A 20,467-nucleotide genomic window follows, 5' to 3' on the forward strand; every position below is an offset into this window, starting at 1 on the left:
TCAGCAAGACCATTAACATGTCAGCAAGACCTACTCACTCAATTCTTTACCTTTGTTGAGATTTATTTGTAATTGTACTGAAAGTACAGTACAGTAGTCATACGTGAGGCGTTGTCGTGTAAAGGTGCTGGTGGAAATGTTTTTGTTCATCTCTATATGACGTACTTCTTTGACATGTTTGGTACTGAGATTACAACACTGCAGCTGATCACCCTTTCTTGCCAAACAAACATCATAAACCCTGTCTGATAGTTCTTATTTTTAATTGTGAATAATGATGCCAATGGTTTATGTTATGAGCTGAGAATAGACATCTTTGGATTACTCAGCAACTAAGACCAAAGCATTGATTTCTAATTCCATCAACTGTCACCATAATGTAGATATATGCTCAGTGTCATGAGTAAAACTGGGTTTGCACAAGTCTCAAATGTGAGTGGTTTGTCCACTCCTTTGGTGGAAACACAGTAGAAATGAAGGCCAGCCAAAATATTTATGCAACAATAGAGCTCTTTTGAGCTCTTTTTTTTAGACTGTGAGAGAGGCAATCCTCTGTCATTATAACTAATACTCTTACTCAAGTTTAATTCCAAATATCACATCAAAAATGTTTTAATATAGTTCATTCTTACTGTGGAAGGACTCACAGTTAGGACAGTGGTCTCTAAGCTGTGTATGTATGGAATTACATAACTGAATTGCTGTAGTCTTTTTCACAAAAATTAAGCAACATGAACAAGGAAACTGTCTTACTTATTTATTTTTTAACTTATTTGATGTTATGTGGGGTGACTCATGGGAGGGGCACAAGGCAGGTATTGTCAAACCAGGCATTTAAGTAGTGACAAACTGGAACCGTGCAGTCACACAATGGCTTTGAGGAAGTGGATGTGCGTATTGACTCTGGTGAGCCTTTTATCTGCAGGTAAGTCACACTTAGATTAAACCAACATCTTTGTTGAGCTGCAGATGCTGGCAAAATTGTTTTAATATACAAGGGTAGGCCTGCCAAGAAACAAACTCCAAATGTATCCACCTGGCTGCAAATGGGACTTTTAAGGCTTTCTGATCTTGTTTTGTGAACATGGTCACCTCCATAAAGATCAACTGCTGAGTATTTTGGACAGAGTGGCTGAATGTTGGATGTGATGATTTCAATGACAATCCTGTATGTTTTTAAATGGTAGGCCTATATATTGATTTACCTACAATAAAAAAGGGACAAGAATATATTTTTTCGGAGATTTATACATTCATTTGGGTGTCATTTGGATATTTTTCAAGACAAAATAACAAAGGTAATTTGTACAAAGTTACAAGATGGAACTAAAATGTACCTGGCACCTGCACTTCTGGTTAGGGATACTGGAAAATGATGAGCACAGGTGTAGTATGGTTTAATTGTCCATTTCTATTCCATACCATGCTGCACTGTGGGATCTGGTGGAGCCACCCATCAATATGGCTCATATCCCTCCATATTACCATGGCAACTGAGGCTGTAAAGTCCTGGGATTGAGTCTCATGTGGCACACCGGCTATAGAACTATAAATTAAAAGACATACTGTAGAATTATGAGATAACTAATTATCATTTTATAGCTTGTTTAAATATATGTTGTAAGTTATGTAAGTGTATAAGTTGTAATTAATGGCTATTAATTATAAACAAATATTAAATTAACACTTTGTCTCTAAGTTCCTCAGGAAAATCCCTCCAATACACAACCACGAACATTCTGCACCATTTATGACAACGTATTAAATATTTAAATGGTGCAAAAAAACATGATGCAAGCATGATTTATTAACCACCAATCAAGCCATTGCTTACAACTTACAATGTCATTATAATGTAGCTATATTAGAAAGTGGTATGTATAATTGTTTCGATATGATGTTTTTTGTTATTGTGCAACAAGGGGAACATCATTTGTTTCTATTGTTTTTGGAAATTTGCCTGGAAATATCTCAGACTACTGAGATTGATTACTACCCCATTTGTGTTGTCTCTTTTTCAGAATCACATGCTCAGCTTAATGGTGAGTTGAAAATATTTAATATCTGTTTAAATGTCTAGATTATTGCATCTAACTTTCAATAAGGTTTTCCAAGTTCAGCCGTAGGGACTTATTCACTTTGAGCACATTTTATACCAGTGATAACCTGGGAAGCAAACTTGATGAATAATTAATGAAAGTGTCTTGACTGACTTTGATTCTGAAGTCTAGCCCTACTGATCTATTTTCCAGTATGTGGCGCTGCTCCCCTCAACACCAGGATAGTTGGAGGTAAAGACGGTCCAGCTGGAAGTTGGCCCTGGCAGGTCAGTCTGCAGAGATTTGGCAGCCATGTTTGTGGTGGTTCCCTCATCAACAGAGAGTGGGTGATGTCTGCTGCTCACTGCTTCTCCAGGTGGGTAGGTGTAATATTATAGAGGATGGATTTTCCTGTGTCTCGGTCTTTAGTTTGACTTTTAGCTTGGGTTCTTTCTAAAACCAATACATTTTTGTCATTTTTACTTCAGTACAAGTACATCTGGATGGCAGGTTTCTCTCGGTCGTCAGAACCTGCAGGGCAATAACCCAAATGAAGTGTCCAGAACTGTTGCCAGAATCATTTTTCATCCAAACTATGACAGGAACACCAACAACAATGACATTGCTCTGCTCAGACTCTCCTCACCGGTCACATTCACAGCCTACATCAGACCTGTGTGTCTGGCAGCCAGTGACAGTGTGTTCAACAGCGGTACTAATAGCTGGATCACTGGCTGGGGCGCACTCAAGGAGGGAGGTGAGGAACAATTTATGGCAGGTGTTCAGGACAGTCTCTCTGTGGATCACTATATATGAATTGATTAAAAGAGGAAAATCTTGACTTTACAAGTTTCTGCAAAGTTAGCAAATCATTTCCTTCAAAACCTGATGAGCTAGAACAAAGCTTATGCATGGGTCTTTCAGGCTGAGTTACTTAATGACTTAAAAATCACTGTTCTTTGTTATTTTTCAGTGTCATTACCATTCCCTAAAACTCTTCAAGAAGTGGAGGTGCCAGTTCTAGGAAACAGACAGTGTAACTGTCTCAACGGAGTCGGTACAATCACAGACAACATGATCTGTGCTGGTGTTCTGGCAGGAGGCAGAGACTCATGTCAGGTAGGCTGCTTCATTGAATCCGTCACTTGTTGTTAAACGTGTTTAGGATTTTCTGAAATCCTCAGACGTCTCCTCTCTGTCTCCTCAGGGTGACTCAGGAGGTCCAATGGTGAACCAGCAGGGCTCTGTCTGGGTCCAGTCTGGAATTGTCAGTTTTGGTTTTGGCTGTGCTCGGCCCAATCTGCCGGGAATCTACTCCAGAGTGTCCAGGTACCAGTCCTGGATCAACTCCCTCATCAGCTCTGATAAGCCAGGCTTTGTCCAGGTCACCTCCAGGGGGCTGGATGCTGACAGCAGCTACACCTGTCCTGGTCTGCCAGCTGCCCCAACAACTTCACCAACGACTAGACCAAGTACTGCTTTCCAAAGTGTAAACAGTCCTGCAAGTGAGTGCCCTGCATAAAATAATTTATTTCCAATTACATTTTTTTAACTGTTACAATTTTGATTATTTCATTTACCTCTACCTCTCAGTTATTTCTGATTCTCTTCATATTCTCATATAGGATCTGTGTTTCTAAGATCTGTTCACGTTGTCATCAGGGCAGACATTTTCACATCAGGTGTGTCAGGACCTAGGTGATGATGAATCCTGTTTTTATATTTGCAGGGGGATCAAGATGGCCCTCTGCTGTGTAAGTCAGACTCATCTTGGTTCAAAGAGGCCGTTGTAACAATGAGTGGAAGTAAATCAGCCGGCGCTGATGTTCAGGTCTTTGCCTGAACATCTTCTTAAAGGAGAAAGTTAGGGACATGCCGTCTCCTGCAGCAGCTGCAACAGGAAATGCAGCAGGTTTCTCAATTTCCTTATTTCTCTCTTTTGTTGTCCCTATTACCTCACTGTTTCTGTTGTCAGGGTGTTAGGTCTGTTGTAACCGGGGAGGTTGAAGTAGTTCATTATTGCACTAAAAGCTTCAAACACTCTTCTCAAGCCCACATTCTGTCAACAAAAGGTATTTTACTGTAGTATGATGATTTTTTTCTATAAGTAAATATTACAGGGAAGCATCTTTTTCACAATGTGTTTCACTAAATCCAGTTAAATGAAGGACAACTTCTATGTTATTTTTTCTATGTCCTTTTACCTCTGTTGTCTTTGTCAGGGTTTTTGGTGTGTCTTATTTTGGCAGTCTGTTTCTGTTCTGTATTTTGCTAGTTTCCTGTTTTATTTTGATGATCTGTTCTCTGTCTTGTCTTGTTTTACTCCCTGTGTTCCCACCTTTGATTGTCCTGCCCCGCCCTAATGTGTTTCACCTGTTTCCCAGCCTTGCGTCACCTGTCTTGTGTTCCCTCGTTACCTGGTGTATTTAGTCCTTGTCTTTCCTCTGTCGGATCATTTCATTCTGTTTGCTGTGTATTCTTTTTCCGTGTTTCCTGTTGGATGTTTCTCTGTGTTTTTGTGGATTCTGTTTTTCGATTGGTCCAGCCTGGCTACTTTCCTGAGGACACTTTGTGTAAGATTCTTTTGTTTAATAAATCCTCTCACTGCATTTGGGTCCAAGCCTAGTCTTTCCTGACTAAACTGTGACAGTCTTTCTACATAAAAAATCAGATGAGTCATGTTTGAAGGTACATTTTCTTTAATTGTTAGAAAAATGAAAAGTAATTTTAATCACATAATATTGATAAAGTTTAAAATAAATGTCTCTTTACATGAATTTTGAATACTTATATCAATATTGCTGTTACAACTTTTACAGTAGAATGTGATGAAAACCAGAATCCAGCTGTTCATACTTTTTTTTCACCATACAACAAATTCTAAATGCATAGCTTGCAGAAATATAAAAGCAGGAATGTTTCATTGTAGACCAACAATGGGCTATTTAGGTCCAAATTTGGATTAGAAAAATGTCACATTAAACCACATGGTCTGTGTCCAAAGTCACTCTCTGTACTATATAGTGCAAATCATCCACTTTTTTTATTTAAGTGCCCCAATTGGCAAACATTTGTTGTGAAATATATACTCTAGTGCCCCAAAATGTCAATTTACTGGACTCCATTAAGTCAATTATTCAGGGTCTATAATCTAAGGGGTTTTACTAATATGTATATTTGCGGTCCTTTGTCCCAGGGTGCATGTCCGAGATTTCCCCTGCTCAGACTTTCATTTGAACAATTTACGGGCCCAGCATTTACTTAGTAATACCAGGAAATCATCTTGTGACCCCTTGTTGTGGTTCTGACCACCTGGTTAGGAACCTCTGTTATAGGAAATAGTGAATGAGCGAGGGAGTGATTTCAGACACAGCTACGCTTTCTAGATAAATTAATCTAAAGTGGTCTTCTTCCATATAAATCATGCACATTCCGGAAAATAGCTAAATGTTATAAAAAGTCCAAAACTCTGAATAATGGTACAGACAAACTAGAACAGATCAGCTGCAATCATCAGGTTATCTGGAAACAGCCAGTGGGGCTGGGGGACATCCACTGATTTTACATTTATTCTTCTGGTGCGGGTGCGTCTCCATCAACCTCCGGATTTGCTTCATCATTGTTAATCATCTCCTTGTATTTACTCTTGAAAAATCCAGCCTAAGAGTACAAAACAAAGTTTTATATGGGTTATATGGGCGTACAATACCACCCCATCAAATAGCTTACAGTAACTGCATCCATGAAGCTGTATAATAAATGGAAACAGTGTTCAGTGTCTCACCTTGTACAGCCCAGCGGTGAGTAAAGCCAGTAGAGCCAACCCTCCCAGGGATCCTCCGACAATCTCTTTAGTGAAGTCTGGTTCAGGATACACTTCGACCTCTGCTTCAATCTGAGAGGTGAAATTTTGGAATGTGGATCCAATTTCAAGCTCTTCTCAAACAGAAAGATGTAAAAGATAACGTGTAATTACCTTGCGAACGAGAGGGTTGTTATTAGACCCTGTTGAAAAGAAGATGTACTGGGTGCTGTCATACTCCAGACTGGCTGTGCTGGTCAAGAGGAATTTGGCAGAACGAAGTCCAATCTGGGTGAGGGGAAAATGAGAAGTGGGGTGAGCGTATTGATTTGATCTTTAGTGTTGTTAAATTTCATTAGATAATCATTATTTGGGGAGATATTTTACCACAGTATAGTCAGGACCAGTTGTGATGAAAATACTTCCAAATGCATCATTTACAATGAAATAATTACATTATACAATGCATAAAACGTCAGTTTGTTCAGTGTTATACATCGATTACCTGCTCTATCCATCCAGAACTGATGTTGGCAGAGATTTGGTATTTTTTACTCTCCAGTCTTGCCATGAACCTACTGCACTTGAACACTCTGCAACTGGCTACAGAGCAGTCCTGTTGGTGAATCAAAGAAAGAAGAGAAATCTGTCATCAGGCCTGCAGACTCCAGTGGGATGAAAAAAATGCTAGTTACATAGATGTAACTCCAGTTCTATGAGTGTGCGTACCCCTCTAAATGAGTTTCGTAATTACTCGTAGATGGTAAAGGCATACTTACCACTAACTTATTTTTCTGTACCGTAGCAACAAAATCTGTTTGTTTAGGTTCTTCATCTTTGTCTCTTTGGCAGTCTGGGATCTGAAATGGAGCCAATTCATGTCAGTTTAACAGAGAACCAGATGTGGTCCTCGTATAACCACAGCCATCCATTCATCTTTCTATCTCAGAGGCTGTAGTTGCATAAAAACAGCTTTATTTAATACATTTTTTGTGGTTCAGTTACGACAAGTTTCCAAATATTTTACCTGCAAACTGCTTGAATCCACCCAGATGTCTTTATCGCCGAGCTTCACTGGCACCTTTACCACCACAGTGAAATTTAGTGCTCTGATATCATTTGTAACCTACAGTAAGAGAAGGGGAGAATAGAAAAATTTGGCACGTTATACAGACATAATGAACATTAAAGTGAAGTTAATGAACTTTAAAATATGATATACTATATTTTACCAGAATTGATTGTTGAAATGGTTTCTGCAAATTATTCTTTCCGAAAGAGAAATTGCTGTAGCTGAGGGAACTAAACAGAGATATTAAACATTTGATGAATATTAGGTAATTCAATGCCAGCTTAAACATATAATTACTTTTTATGTTTCTTTTGTTTCAAAAATATACAAACCTTTCAATTGTGGCAAAAATGCTGTACTTCACATCAATCTCTCTCTTTTTGTAGAGCACGCTTGAGTCAGAGTGCTCCAGATTCCCACTAAAGGAGAGGTGAAATAATTTGTACACATGGTTATAGGACTAATTGCACACTTGCATATTGTTGTGCGTATTATGCAGGCAGCTGAGCAGTACCTGGTGGCATTCGCAGTGACATAAATCTTCCTGTCAAGTTTACTATTGGGTTGGATCCCATAGGAGACAATGAAGAAAGCCTAAAATGACATGAACCAGAGAGCGATCAGATTGCTTTTGCTGCTGCAGCAGTGAGAAAAGATCCTTCAATACAAAAAACAAACCTTAGTTTTGCTCTTTAAAATAGGCTTGTCAACAGTGCAGTCTGTCTTTCCTCGTGTTAAGCCATCTTCACTGTCCAAGGAGTTGCATTCAATTCTTCCCTTTATTTAAGACAAATAAAAAAAATATGAATGTGACCCGAGAGAGCAGCTGGCCAGATGTTAACTGAAGCAGACTTGATCCTGACGCCTTACCTGCAGAATTGTAAACTTCCTATAGGAGAGGCCGACTGGGTATGTGAGAATGACATGACTGTTGTAGGAGTTTTCCTCGCTGTTCTCCACTGAGACGGTGACATCCAACAGTTCATCAATGCCCACTTTAACTTCCGAGGATCTGACAGATTATGAAGAAAAAGAAAAGGGAAGGTATAGGAAAAATAGTATAGAGCCAGCTGTAGGCTAAGGCTTAGCTTAATGCTAATGTCAGCATTTATGCCATCTTTAGCTCAAGCTCTTTAGTTTAGAGTGTTATCACACTAAAATGTGCTTTATAGCACAAAATACATACTGTAGGGCAGCTGAGGCTGATGGGAATGCCATCCCTTTTGCAATTATTTGCTCATAAACCAAAGTACAAGAAAAAAAAAATTGACCTGATGATGGCACTAGACGAAAAGTAATGGGATTACATAAGTGATTACAATTCATCCTGTAAGTAATGCATTGCAAATAAAAGCCACAAGGTGGTGCTAAAGAGACAGTGTCTAAAGTCTAAGTTGCATCATCTGGAAACCTTGGATGTCTGTACAAAACCGGTTGCCAATCCATATAGTACTGGTGAAGGTGTTGAGATATTTCAAAAGAAAACGTTGACTTGTTGATGGTGATAGATGAAAAGTCAGAGGAACACTAAAGTCATAAAGATTAATCCTCTGGACATTATAAATATATTTAGCAAATTCCACGGCAATCCATCTAATAGTTGTTTAGATTTCAGTCTGGACCAAAGTGATGGACCGACTGACTGGACAGACTGACATTGCCATGCCTAGAACCATAGCCCTATACTTGTGACGGTGCCATCCAACAGTTCATCAATGTTCACCATATACTATGATATTTTACCCCAAAAGAGGCATATCTAAAATATCTGTGCCTTTTGCTCTCCTGTGCTGAAGTCCCAAACTGAAATAATAGAAGTAAAAGAGAATGCTGATCAATTAGAGTGTGTAAACTCTGTGACCACACACCCAAGTTAGGCTTCACTTTAGTAACTCACCTGGTAAAGTTGAAATCCACTTTCAGGTTATCTACACAGTTGTTGTCCGTGCCGCAGTTGATTTCGAACCCTAACTGTGGAAGAGAGTTTAAAGTAAGCCATGTTTGTTCAGAAAGACTAGACATGGCAGTTAAAAGTCTGACTGCCTATACTCTTACAAATAAATTAAATTACAATTGTATATTGTGTGGAAACCTTGAACTGAATTCACAAAAAGTGAAGCTGAACAACTACTCTTTGTTGTTCGTTAATATTCGGACAGACAATGAAGGCCATATGTAAGACGTGTTAGCAAGTTCTTTGTAGGTCATTAGAGATTACTTACAGGATGAACGCTTGTCTGCGCTTGCAGGGCGAGACTCGGACGGAGATTTTGGGCAGAAGGCAAGCCTTCAAAGGTGAATCTGAGTACATTGGAAAGTACATTGAGAGCATCTTCTGGACAGGCCTGCAACAAGAAGGCGCTATTGTGAAATGCTAGTCGTCAAAGTTGCGAGGATTGGACTCTTTAACACAACATGGGCATCAAACATTGGATCTGTCAGTATGACAGAGGCGCTGGTTTTCCAGTAAATGTCTAACCGCTCACCTCAACAAAGAAGTTCACCATGTTGCATTTACGCTTTTGTAAGTCAAGACTGACTGTGCCAGTCACCTCTCGTTGTTTCGCAAGAATGTAAGCTCGGTTGTTTGGGATTTTGCGGTTGGCATCCAGAGTTAATGTATAGTTAATCGTTGCTTGAGCTGGAACAGATTCATTAAGAGGTTACTCATGCACACACACACACACACACACACACACCTACAAGTAGCCTATTTAAATGCATGGACAGTGAGTATCAGGTACCTTGGTTCACGTTGGAGGATTTGGTCATGGTAAAGCAGATATCAGCTGTGGTCTCCAGAGGTTTTAAGCAGTCTGAGTTTTGAGTAGAAATTTGGTTTGGGCTGAATGACACCGTAGCTTCTACCATTACTATAGGCTTTGATCTGAAAATGCACAGAGCAGGAAAATAATTTGTGGCTTTGTGATCAGTAATCCAGCAGAAAGCAGAAATGCTATACAATATTTTAGCTGCCTGATATGATGCATTATTTGTCAAGAGTTCTGTCCTTAATTTGTTCAAAGAGACTAAATGACTGCTCCGCACAAATAGCAAAGCTAAAGTGTGATATTAGTAGAATTACACTTGAGAGTAATATGTATGACAGATGAGTATCTTACCTGAGTAGAACAACTACGCCCTTTGAACCAACCGCTAAGTCGGGCAGACTGTCCGCACTATGGTCAAAAGACGACTGACTGATCGACATGCCGAAGAACTTTAGTCCTGACCGGACTTCCGAGCCAGCAATTCTCTATGTAAATAAGAATATTTTAATTAATCAAATCAAAGTAACTATATGTAACTTTTTAATGTTTCTGAAACTGTAATTTTTCATCTGATGATCATAAATTACCTGTAACAGCAAACAAGACTTAAAAGAACGCTATTTTTATATAGTTTTAGTAGTATTAATGCCTTTGTCCATCTGATTTTGTCACAAAATTATTTACGGCAAGTAGACCGGCTCTACAGTAACACATTCTGATGGGTCACAGATTTCAGCGTAACACCGGAAAAGCCTGTGTTATTGTATCCAACCAGGTAAAAAGTAGCAGGAGATATCTTTATATAGGCCTAATTGTATTTACATTTTATTTTAGAAGTTATTTGTTTATGGCTGATACTGGGGCAGGGCCATCACAGAAAAAAAGGAAATGAAACGAACAACTCTAAGCTAAAAGGGAAAACCCTTTTCTGGGTCAGGCTGTCAACAGATGGAGACAGATATAAATCTAAGTTGTTATTATGTCGGTTGCTTACCGAATGCAACACTTGAAATGCAACGACACATCAGTAACTTATTTCCTTATTGTGAATGAATGATTTTCTGGCTAAGCGAAATATTCATCGCAACTATGACCTCTCGGTAACGCTAACTCAGTAATCTACAGTGGGCAATACAGCACCATAAAGAAAAGACCTAGGCTACTGGATCTGTTCAATCTAAATGTGATCTCGCTCACCTGTGAGTAAGCAGAATTGATTCTTCCTCCTCCTTCGCCATGGAATATGTAGATGCTGCCTTGACCATCATTCTCCAAAGGTGCTCCAACCGCCAGGTCACTGAGACCGTCTGTGTTCAGATCAGGCAGCACAGCAAGAGAAGACCCAAACCTTCCTTTGTCAGATGCATCCCCTCTTAGTACTGTTGGAGAATAATCTAACTGGCATTCAACATTCTGGTGAAAATATAAGGATGAGAGGTAATGATTGCACGGTCGATAAAAAAAAAAAAAAACTGATTTATTTAATGACACCAGATAAAACTGTCATTTACCAAACCACTTAAGCTGCAAACGTAAACTCTTCCCTCTCTGTCAGTGTCGATAAACATCGGGGCAGATATGAGGATCAGGTCAGTGTAGCTGTCACGATTCACATCCATCGCACAAACAACAGCCCCAAAATATTCACCGCTCTGAAACTGTAAAAGCAAAACATTATCAATTAAAATAATTAGCCTACAGAAAAGAAGGAAACTTTAAAAAATGCCTCACATTGACTTTCAGGTCTGCCAGTCCCTCTTAAAAGTAAGCACGCACCTGCCATGGAAAGGGATCAATCTTTTTCTTATTCTCGTTTTGAAAAACTACCATCACAGCTCCTCGGTGTTGATATCTTGGAGCACCAATAATTGTCAATGGGCCTTGGCGCGTAGAAGCAACTGCCATGGAGTAACCTAGAATTAAAGCCCATCAGTTAAACGTCTGGCCAACTTTAAGCAAACTGTCTATTCTTGCATATTATTGTTACTAGTACAGTAGCCTTTCTACAGAACCATTATACCCCAAAATGACTTACAGAGGGACCCCAAACCACTTAATATGCAACTCCACTGTAGGCCTATAGCTCACAGAGACGCAGTCAGCCAGACTTTCAGTCAGACTGTGAGAGTGTGTGCACAGAGAGAGAGCGAGACAGGGGGGGGCGGAAAGAAAAGGTGGAAGGCAATGCAAATAAAGAGAGTTTTTGTTCAACTACATTTTAGTGTTGTCTTTTTCGTCAACGATATTGCATGTTGATATCGCATGTTGATATCGCCACAGTCAGCGTTTAATAGCGGCGGTGCTGTCTCGTAATATAGGCCTAGCCTATCGTTAACGAATTTATCACTTCAGCAGAGGTGTTAATTTCCAAATAGGCCTAGTGGCTTGACGGTTAACGTTGAAGTATGGATTTGATCCGCAAGGGGATTTTGCTGACGATGATGTTATTAGTGTTATAAGTTAGCAGCACACTTAATTAACCGGACCCAGGGTGAGTCTGTTATAAACTGCTGTCTTCACCCGGTCAGCTCCAAGATAGTCTCGCATTGCCAGACCTTTCTGCACAGCACTGCGCAGGAAGCTCCAAGATCAGGTTATGTTCTGCCTCTGTGAGGTTTCTGCTCAATGAACCTTCGCTGTTCCTTTCATACTACCGATTTTGAAATCGGGGAGACTCCGATTAAGTCAGTAACATACGGTGGCCGACAGGGGCAAACGCCCTGCAATTTAAGAAAACACACGCAAATAGACAAAACACAAGCAAATTAAGAAAACAACTTCATTCATTTGACAACATATGCGCAGCATTCAGCAAACGCGCTGCAAATACCACAACACAACCAAATAGATAAACGCACTGCAAATATGAAACAATGCAAAAAGAAAAGCACGCAAACCCCGAAAAAAGAAGCGATGCAAAAAGAAAAACAACTTCATTAATTTGACATCACATGCGCAGCATTCATAAAACGCACTGCAAATATCACAACACAACCAAATAGATAAACGCACTGCAAATATGAAACGATGCAAAAAGAAAAGCACACAAACCCAGAAAACAAATGCAACAAAAAAAAACGCAGCATCCAGATTACACAACGGAAGTTCTCCAGGCCTCTAGAGGGAGCAGCTAGTGGAACAGCTGGATTTTCGACCGTTAACCGATATTAAATTCATATTATTATTATTATTATTATTATTATTATTATTATTATTATTATTATTATTATTATTATTAATAACATAATATATTATTAATATACAGTCTATGCTCCCGTCTCATGCCCTCCCGGCTGGTGCTGTCCCCGAGCTTCGGCTTTTCAAAATAAAAGCTCGCGTCTGGTCCGCTATGTGTTTGTACTTGGTGGTGGTGTGTTGGATGTTTGTGAACTAAACAGTACGGCAATCATGCTGATGAATACAATAACTTTTTCAGCAGATGTCTTACTTACAACACGTTGGAGTTAGCAAAGCAGTTTTGTGTTTATATGTGCAGGCGGGATTTATTGAGTTTGATAAATCCCACGGTAAATTGGCTGGTTTACTAAACAGGGAGGGACTATAAATCCTGTCTGTTTTTAGTTTTTCAAGAGCGAATTGCTCCACAATATGAATACAGATTGATCACTTATTTTGTTGGTAACCGTTGTTGTATAATCACAATATTACACTTAAGGAGGCCTACACTTCAGTAATTTCGGACCTCGAAACTAAACCCTCTCATGTGGCTTAAACAAACGTTAAACGTTGATGCAGTTTTAAATGTTTTATCACCACGAGTTTACAGACGTCTCTGCTGATTGAGTATCACCTGTGACCTGAGCCGAGACACACCCACCAAACGAGAGAAAACAGATCTCAAACATAGATTTAATATTTACAGTCTATGCAGTTTCTCTCTCTCTCTCTCTCTCTCTCTCTCTCTCTCTCTCTCTCTCTCTCTCTCTCTCTCTCTCTCTCTCTCTCTCTCCCCGTGAGGTCGAAAATCCAGCTGTTCCACTAGCTGCTCCCTCTAGAGGCCTGGAGAACTTCCGTTGTGTAATCTGGATGCAGCGTTTTTTTGTTGCATTTGTTTTCTGGGTTGGTGTGCTTTTTGCATCGTTTCATATTTGAAGCGCGTTTATCTATTTGGTTGTGTTGTGTGTATTTGCAGTGCGTTTATGTATTTGGTTGTGTTGTGTGTATTTGCAGTGCGTTTATGTATTTGGTTGTGTTGTGTGTATTTGCAGCGCGTTTATGTATTTGGTTGTGTTGTGATATTTGCAGTGCGTTTATGTATTTGGTTGTGTTGTGTGTATTTGCAGTGCGTTTATGTATTTGGTTGTGTTGTGATATTTGCAGTGCGTTTGCTGAATGCTGCACATGTGTTTTCAAATTAATGAAGTTGTTTTCTTAATTTGCTTGTGTTTTGTCTATTTGCGTGTGTTTTCTTAAGTTGCAGGGCGTTTGCCCCTGTCGGCCACCATAGTAACAACACATCGGACCCAACATTTCCACAATTATCCTCCAGTGTGGGGCCAGCATTATTTTTTTTTTTTTAAATCAAGAAAGAATTGTGAAAAAAATGTCTAACATTTCTAGTTCAGAATATTCTCAAATTTGAGATTATCCACAATACTCAAATCTAGTCTTCATTCATCTTCCCTTAAGACATTTGTAAAAACACCATGATTTCTATACTGACTTTGACACATAAACAAAATAAAATATTTACTATAGGCTATAATAAACAATATATAACTTAAAAATTCAGAGAGAGGAGAAAAGATTGCAATGAAGCAGTGCAGGTATTTTGTCATTTTGTATTTACTTTCTTACCCAGATAACTGTCGTCATCTATAGCAGGCTCAAAGGGTGGCCTCCTTTGGCCTTCACTTGTAACTGGCAGGTAGCCTCCACTCCACTCATTAGCACCAACAATGCCCATCTGAATTCCCTAAAAACCAAATGTTTAATTGAACAAGCTTTCCATATTTATTTTGTTACACATTTACACTAAATCCTAAACATATTTATGAAAGTAAAAAAAGAAAGCAAGAAAGTAAATAAATGTGTCCCAAATCCCAAATATTGTCTAAAGAAAATGCTTAAGTCTTACATACATTAAAAAAAAGTCAATCTGCTTTTTATCAACATGTGTGTATCTGTTTGCATTGTCCAGTGAATTTCTTTCAGTTTTTTTGTATTACCCCAGGTATATGAACTGCACTGAATCCCTCTTGAGCCATTTCCATTTTCAGTGACTCTCCACTTTGCGATCCTGTAACATCAACATGAATGAGCACAATAATCTCTCATTGCAGCATGACACAATAGTCACGTCCCAATCTTTTCTACAGTGGAGTAACAAAGAGCATAGTAAATAAAAATCAAATACTGATTTATATAAGGTTCATGCATGAGACTGAAATTGTATGCAGGTTGACATTTTGAGACATAATTGCCAATAATCCTTTTTTGAAACCATAGATAACTATACCTTCAATAGCAAAGAGCTTGGCCTGCAAGCTCTCCCTTATTTTTTCAAGTGCGTTGAAGTTCTCCACTTGAAACACTTGATTTTCTTTGGGATCCGATGCAATGGTGTACAGTTCGTTTTTTGCATTTGGATCTATAAATGCGCTCCCCACCTAGAAATGTTTAAAACAAGTGTGTTGAGGTGTTGTGTTGCGCTACAGAGTTAATTAGCTGCTCAAATTTACTGAGTGGAACTAAAGAACTTACTCCAATAGCAAATCGAACAATGTTTTTCCCCTCAGCTAAGTCTGCAGCAGATCGCAATTGATCCCGGTCGTGAGATGCTCCATCGGTAATGACTATCAAGACCTTCTTCACATTTGACCTGGAACCTTCTGCTGGTGTGAAAATTGTTTCACTGTCAAAAGAAAGATGCAATTTCAATACACATTTTTGCAATGCATTTTGTACTAAGCTATCATATAATTAATTACATGTCTGTTTAAGAAAACTAAAATATCAGGATGCTGCGACAGTTATTTTCCCTTGAGGATGTGTGGTTATGTTATTACTGTGGCATCTCTCTGGTAAAATAAAGTGTTAGTGTTTTTGACAGCTAGTTGCGCTATGGAACAATGTTTTTATGAGCAGGTCCACATTTTGTTTGTTGCACCATGCAGAAAAAAGAAAGGCTGGCCATGGTCCTGAATGAAATTTAAGCAAAGGGAAGCTACATTTAGTTAAGGGCATAGTTTCTTCACATAGCTGCTATTAAATGTGTACAAAAAATTATCATGAGACCAATATAGCCATAATCTAAATTCAAACTACTATCACCTAGCCATGCTTTGATAGATTCAATACATGTTGGCATCTAACTTAATTAACTTAAAGATTCCTAAGAACTTCCTGTGCAAATGGGAAAGTCGACATGATGTGGGCACTTACACCACATATTTGATGGCTTTAGCTGTATAAGTTGCTCCACGTTGTTGCGTAATGCGATCAACTCTAGCTTCCCATGATCCAGGTCCAGAGAAAAAATCATTGAAGTGAAAATGGACTTCAGGATTGTTGGAGAACTGGGCAACAGCAAACTGTAAAAATAGGAGAAAGAAAAATGAAGGACATTAACTGTTAATTTGAACATTAAAAATGTAAAGGTCAAATTTCTGTAGAAACAATTAACAATTGTAGATCTATCCATTTTATTTAACACCGCACCACAAATGAGTTCTCAGAGTGTGTGCTACGGTCAAACTGGCAGTGTAAACACAACATTACCTTTGTGTCCAGTGGCAGGAGTGAGCGGACCAGATCTTTCACAAAAGTCTTCATTGATATAAAATCCTCCCTCGATACGCTGCCAGAACCATCCAACAGAAATGCTATGTCAGCTGATCGGCACTCTGTCAGAGATTTTTAAGTAACTTACGAGTTAGTTAAAAAAGAATTTCACACTGTAGCCTATGCATAACACAAATGCAGCAAACAAAATGCAGATTCTGTATTTTTCAATAAATTGACAAAAAATACTACGACATAAAATTCCCTTTTAATGTCCCCTTGTACCCTTTCAGTTTACCTGCATCATCTGAGTGAATTTACAAATCCAACACTTAGTATTATTAGTTGCATTAATAATCATATATTTATAAGAGGTGCAAGCTGATCAAGTGACGTGTGCATTGTGTTTGAAACCAATTCTTTATTCACAATTAATAATCCTGCAGGAAAGTAGATTGTGGTAGTCATTATTTTTATTGTTACGCATGTCAAAGATCTGGTTTCAAATAAACTCAACCTGTAGAATATGAATTGATTGGGGTTTTTTTGTCTCAGTATTTGCCTCTTTAAATTACTTAAGACATGTCTTCTTCTCTTCTTTTTGAAGAAAAGAGTTAGACAAGACGCTGTATAGCTACTCTATATCTGCTTGTTTCAGTGCTCAGGCAGGAAGGAGAAATAAAAGCTCATCACTCAAGAAAAGCCTCATAGCAAGGTGTTACAATGCAACTAATCCTATGCAAGTGGTGTTGAGTGTATGTGTGTGTGTGTGTGTGTGTGTGTGTTTATTATTCCATTTTTACCTTTATTAGAAGAAGGCATAGGTTTTGAAATGAGGTTAAAACGGTTTATCTGCAAGCATACACCACTGTACATGGTGATACTTTTGCAGTCCTTTGGGATGGTTGGACCACATGCCTGAAGAGAGACAATCCTGATTAATAAATAATATGTTGCTATGTTTTCTGGGCTTTATTAAAATGTAATGCAGCAAGATGGTTTCCCCCACCATGAATTGTGAATATTTGCAGTTTACCAACTCACCAAAGTGTTTTGTGTGGAGGGATCACTTGTCATTGTCAAACCAAGAGATGCGTTGACTGCAAAGTCTGGCACTGCATTGAAAACATTCATCAGTCATGTTAAACATTCAGGACACTTTGTGATACTAGTAGAATACTTCCTTATATATAACCTATGTTGTCTGACTATTAGCAGCATTAGCCAGTTCATGCTACAACTATCGTATGACTTTATATACTTTTCTAATGGTAACCATTTTAAACAGCATTCAAAACTTAATATTTCCACCTTAAAAATTCATTTATTCTATTATTGAATCCTAAAATATACAAAAACTAAAGGAACAGTGGCTGGAACAAGTAGAGTAATACTTTTCTATTTTCCTTAAACTGTTGGACATTTAAGTCAACACACCAAAAACATTTTTAAGAAAGCCAACTCAGTATCATTTTCAGAATTATCTAGAAACTATATCTATCAAGTGGCCCACATAAGAAAAACCCATCTGTTGAAAAACTGCTCTTAAGACTCAATAACCAACCCATAATGCCTGTAATTTCTAATAATCAGAATCCTTGCTTTTAAATTAGCTTTAATCATTTAACTTTAATTTAATAGTTTATATAAAACGTTTAGAAATGAGAAGTTGCTTACAAGGAATTGATAGTTCACTGCAGGATGTGGTGGAGCACTTATAGATTTGCCCCCGTCGTCCTGGTGGAAACTCTGCAAGCGGAGCACTGACCAGCAAGCTGAGGAAACACAACCGAACAAACGTGTGAAAGAGCAGTGTAGCAAAATGAATCTCACATTTTTTTCTATATGAACATGCTACATGTTTGACTCGTTATTAGTGTGAAACACACATGAATGCTAGTAGACTTTTGGCTTTCATAGAATGACATCCATGCTTTGACTCACTCTGATTGTCTCTGCACCACCTGGTATCCAAAACCTGCAGCAGAGTTAGTCAGGACCCTCCAAGCCACAGGATCGATATTAAAACAAAGCACAGCTTGTAACACTGCAGGAATGAAGAAGAAACATCCCAATTTAAAGCCACTTTGTGCAGAATGTTAATGTGATTTTCTTCCTTTCAAGGAATATTTGAGTGGCGCAGCCTATACATACTTTTAAGTCCCTGCTAAAGACACACCTTTTCACTCTAGCCTTTGGTCCTAGCTGAGTCTGGGTGTCAAATGACTTTTAATGTATTTTGTTGTTTCATGTTATTTGTAACGATGTATTTTACGTGATCAGTTTTGTAGTTTATCTTGTTCAGCCCATTGGTCAACCACAGTTGTTTTAATGTGCTATATAAATAAATTTGACATTGATTTTGAAATTATTCTGCATGTGCATATGTTTTAGTAGGAAAATGTATTGTGTTGGTTTCAGTACATTTATAAGACGTGAATTGAACAAGAAGGCCCTTAACAATTATTCATTTTAAAAACATTTTTCAAAAATTGAAGATGACATTTTTCAGCAAATTATCCACATTTCTTTTGATTCAGATTCTCTGTAGCATTTATTCTATTATTTACTGTTTTTATATTTAAAGAATACCGATACTAACTTCTTCTTTACATGGAAACATGTAGGAAGTCTTCCTTCTATATTTGCCTCAAGTGGAATTTCCTGACAGTGAGTAATTTATATTGCACAAATAATGTCTTCCTTTCTTGCCTTTTTTGGTCATAACATGAAGTTTATGAAAAAAAGGTCAACGTGATACAAACACTTTGACTGAATGGTTCCTCATAGTTACAATACATTATGTGAGAAACATTAGCTTCCTCTAATAGATCTGTTGAGCCTAATAGTATTGATTGTAACTCAAACCTAAACCACCAGTATAGAAGAAAATATCACTAAGGCGGCTGCAGGGAGTCTGTCACTGCCCTCCTACCTCATACTGAGTAGTCTTATGTCTTATGTGATAATCAAAAATAAAATGCTTGTAAACCGTTGAGAGGTGTGCTGTCAAATGGGTTCCTTCAAATGTTCCAGCTGTTGCAAAAAGGGTTTGAGATAATGAGAGATACATATCAGGACCAACACCTCACACTGATCTTGTTGTGTAGGTTTAGCAAACATGATCATGTTAACTATCAAGAGGTGAGTAATGTCTGCTGCAGCTTCTTTCTGGTCAATTTTAATTCAAACATAACAATAATTTAGAATGTAAAGACCTGTCGAGATACTATGCAGATATACAAAGAGAGATTTATCATAATTTAGGCTCTTACACATTCAATTACACAGACAGCTTTTGACCAATGAACTAGTATTTACAGTAGTTAAAGTTCTTCAACCTTGAGACCGAGAAACAAAACTGTATTTGTCCTGGATTTTCTGGATTGAGAAAAAAAGGTCACGCCCAAGTTTTTTTTTTTACTAAGCTGGTCACAAATTGACACAGGTAGTTAGGTTTGATGACAACAAAATACAAATGTGGAATTGATAATGTTAACTTGTTCTACATATTGGTATTACAGTTATTAATCTTTTAGCCCTGGTGGTTTTAAAAATAACACAAATAATGATAATTAGTTACTATGTTTCCAGTCTGCTACATAGTAATATACCTTAGGAATAAAAGTCGTTAAATGGAATGACAGGATCCTATTTTCACTGCTGACACAAATATGTATAAAGAGACAATGGAAGAAAAAATGTGTCTTACCTGACAAGAATATTGTTGTAGTAATTATCCAGTCCATTGTGCTGCTCCCATGCAAAGCACTTAGTGTGTTTATTTGGAAACTATTATGCTTTCTGGTGACCTAACTATTTTTACCACTGAAACTATAGAGAGGCTGTCGAAAGCAAAATGCAGAAATCATGAGGTGGTTGCTCTGAGCAAAGGCAGCTTAGTTAGAGGAACTGTGATGTAGGAGGGGTTGCAACACTTTCTGTTTTATATGAGCACACAGTAGTTGCTACTTGATTGCACAAAGCATAGGTATTGTTTAATTCGGATCCGATCACTTGAGCACAAATTTCCAAAGAC

At 38.2% G+C, this 20,467-nt stretch overlaps 2 protein-coding genes across 5 annotated transcripts; one reads left to right on the top strand and one right to left on the bottom strand.

The window, feature by feature from the left end:
- The first annotated feature begins 780 nt into the window (after positions 1-780).
- On the top strand, positions 781-4,031 carry LOC116061563 (serine protease 27). Of its 2 annotated transcripts, XM_031315840.2 has the most exons (7): positions 781-925; positions 2,022-2,042; positions 2,253-2,415; positions 2,528-2,796; positions 3,013-3,158; positions 3,247-3,544; positions 3,769-4,031. In XM_031315840.2, exons 1-7 carry the CDS (start codon positions 796-798, stop codon positions 3,795-3,797), a joined length of 1,056 nt encoding a protein of 351 aa, XP_031171700.1. In that variant the 5' UTR covers positions 781-795; the 3' UTR covers positions 3,798-4,031. The 2 variants fall into 2 exon arrangements, with proteins under 2 accessions (XP_031171700.1, XP_031171699.1); XM_031315839.2 differs by lacking the exon at positions 781-925 and having other exon boundaries at positions 1,159-2,042.
- Positions 4,032-4,720: 689 nt separating this feature from the next.
- Positions 4,721-20,354, bottom strand: LOC116061552 (integrin alpha-X-like). Of its 3 annotated transcripts, none has more exons than XM_031315813.2 (30): positions 20,141-20,354; positions 18,373-18,475; positions 18,106-18,203; positions 17,473-17,543; positions 17,232-17,346; positions 16,426-16,550; positions 16,090-16,238; positions 15,409-15,559; positions 15,164-15,314; positions 14,874-14,944; positions 14,503-14,620; positions 11,461-11,597; positions 11,196-11,342; positions 10,882-11,097; positions 10,036-10,169; positions 9,658-9,800; positions 9,400-9,554; positions 9,136-9,258; positions 8,811-8,884; positions 7,784-7,925; positions 7,592-7,690; positions 7,428-7,507; positions 7,246-7,332; positions 7,074-7,143; positions 6,869-6,967; positions 6,621-6,701; positions 6,347-6,457; positions 6,016-6,129; positions 5,824-5,934; positions 4,721-5,699 (listed from the first exon to the last, which is right to left on the bottom strand). In XM_031315813.2, exons 1-30 carry the CDS (start codon positions 20,175-20,177, stop codon positions 5,607-5,609), a joined length of 3,405 nt encoding a protein of 1,134 aa, XP_031171673.2. In that variant the 5' UTR covers positions 20,178-20,354; the 3' UTR covers positions 4,721-5,606. The 3 variants fall into 3 exon arrangements, with proteins under 3 accessions (XP_031171673.2, XP_035853258.1, XP_035853259.1); XM_035997365.1 differs by having other exon boundaries at positions 16,090-16,244; XM_035997366.1 differs by lacking the exon at positions 20,141-20,354 and having other exon boundaries at positions 16,090-16,244; positions 18,369-18,436.
- Positions 20,355-20,467: the final 113 nt, after the last annotated feature.

Source organism: Sander lucioperca, chromosome 22 (genome assembly GCF_008315115.2).
Source record: "Sander lucioperca isolate FBNREF2018 chromosome 22, SLUC_FBN_1.2, whole genome shotgun sequence".
Taxonomy (NCBI): Eukaryota; Metazoa; Chordata; class Actinopteri; order Perciformes; family Percidae; genus Sander; species Sander lucioperca.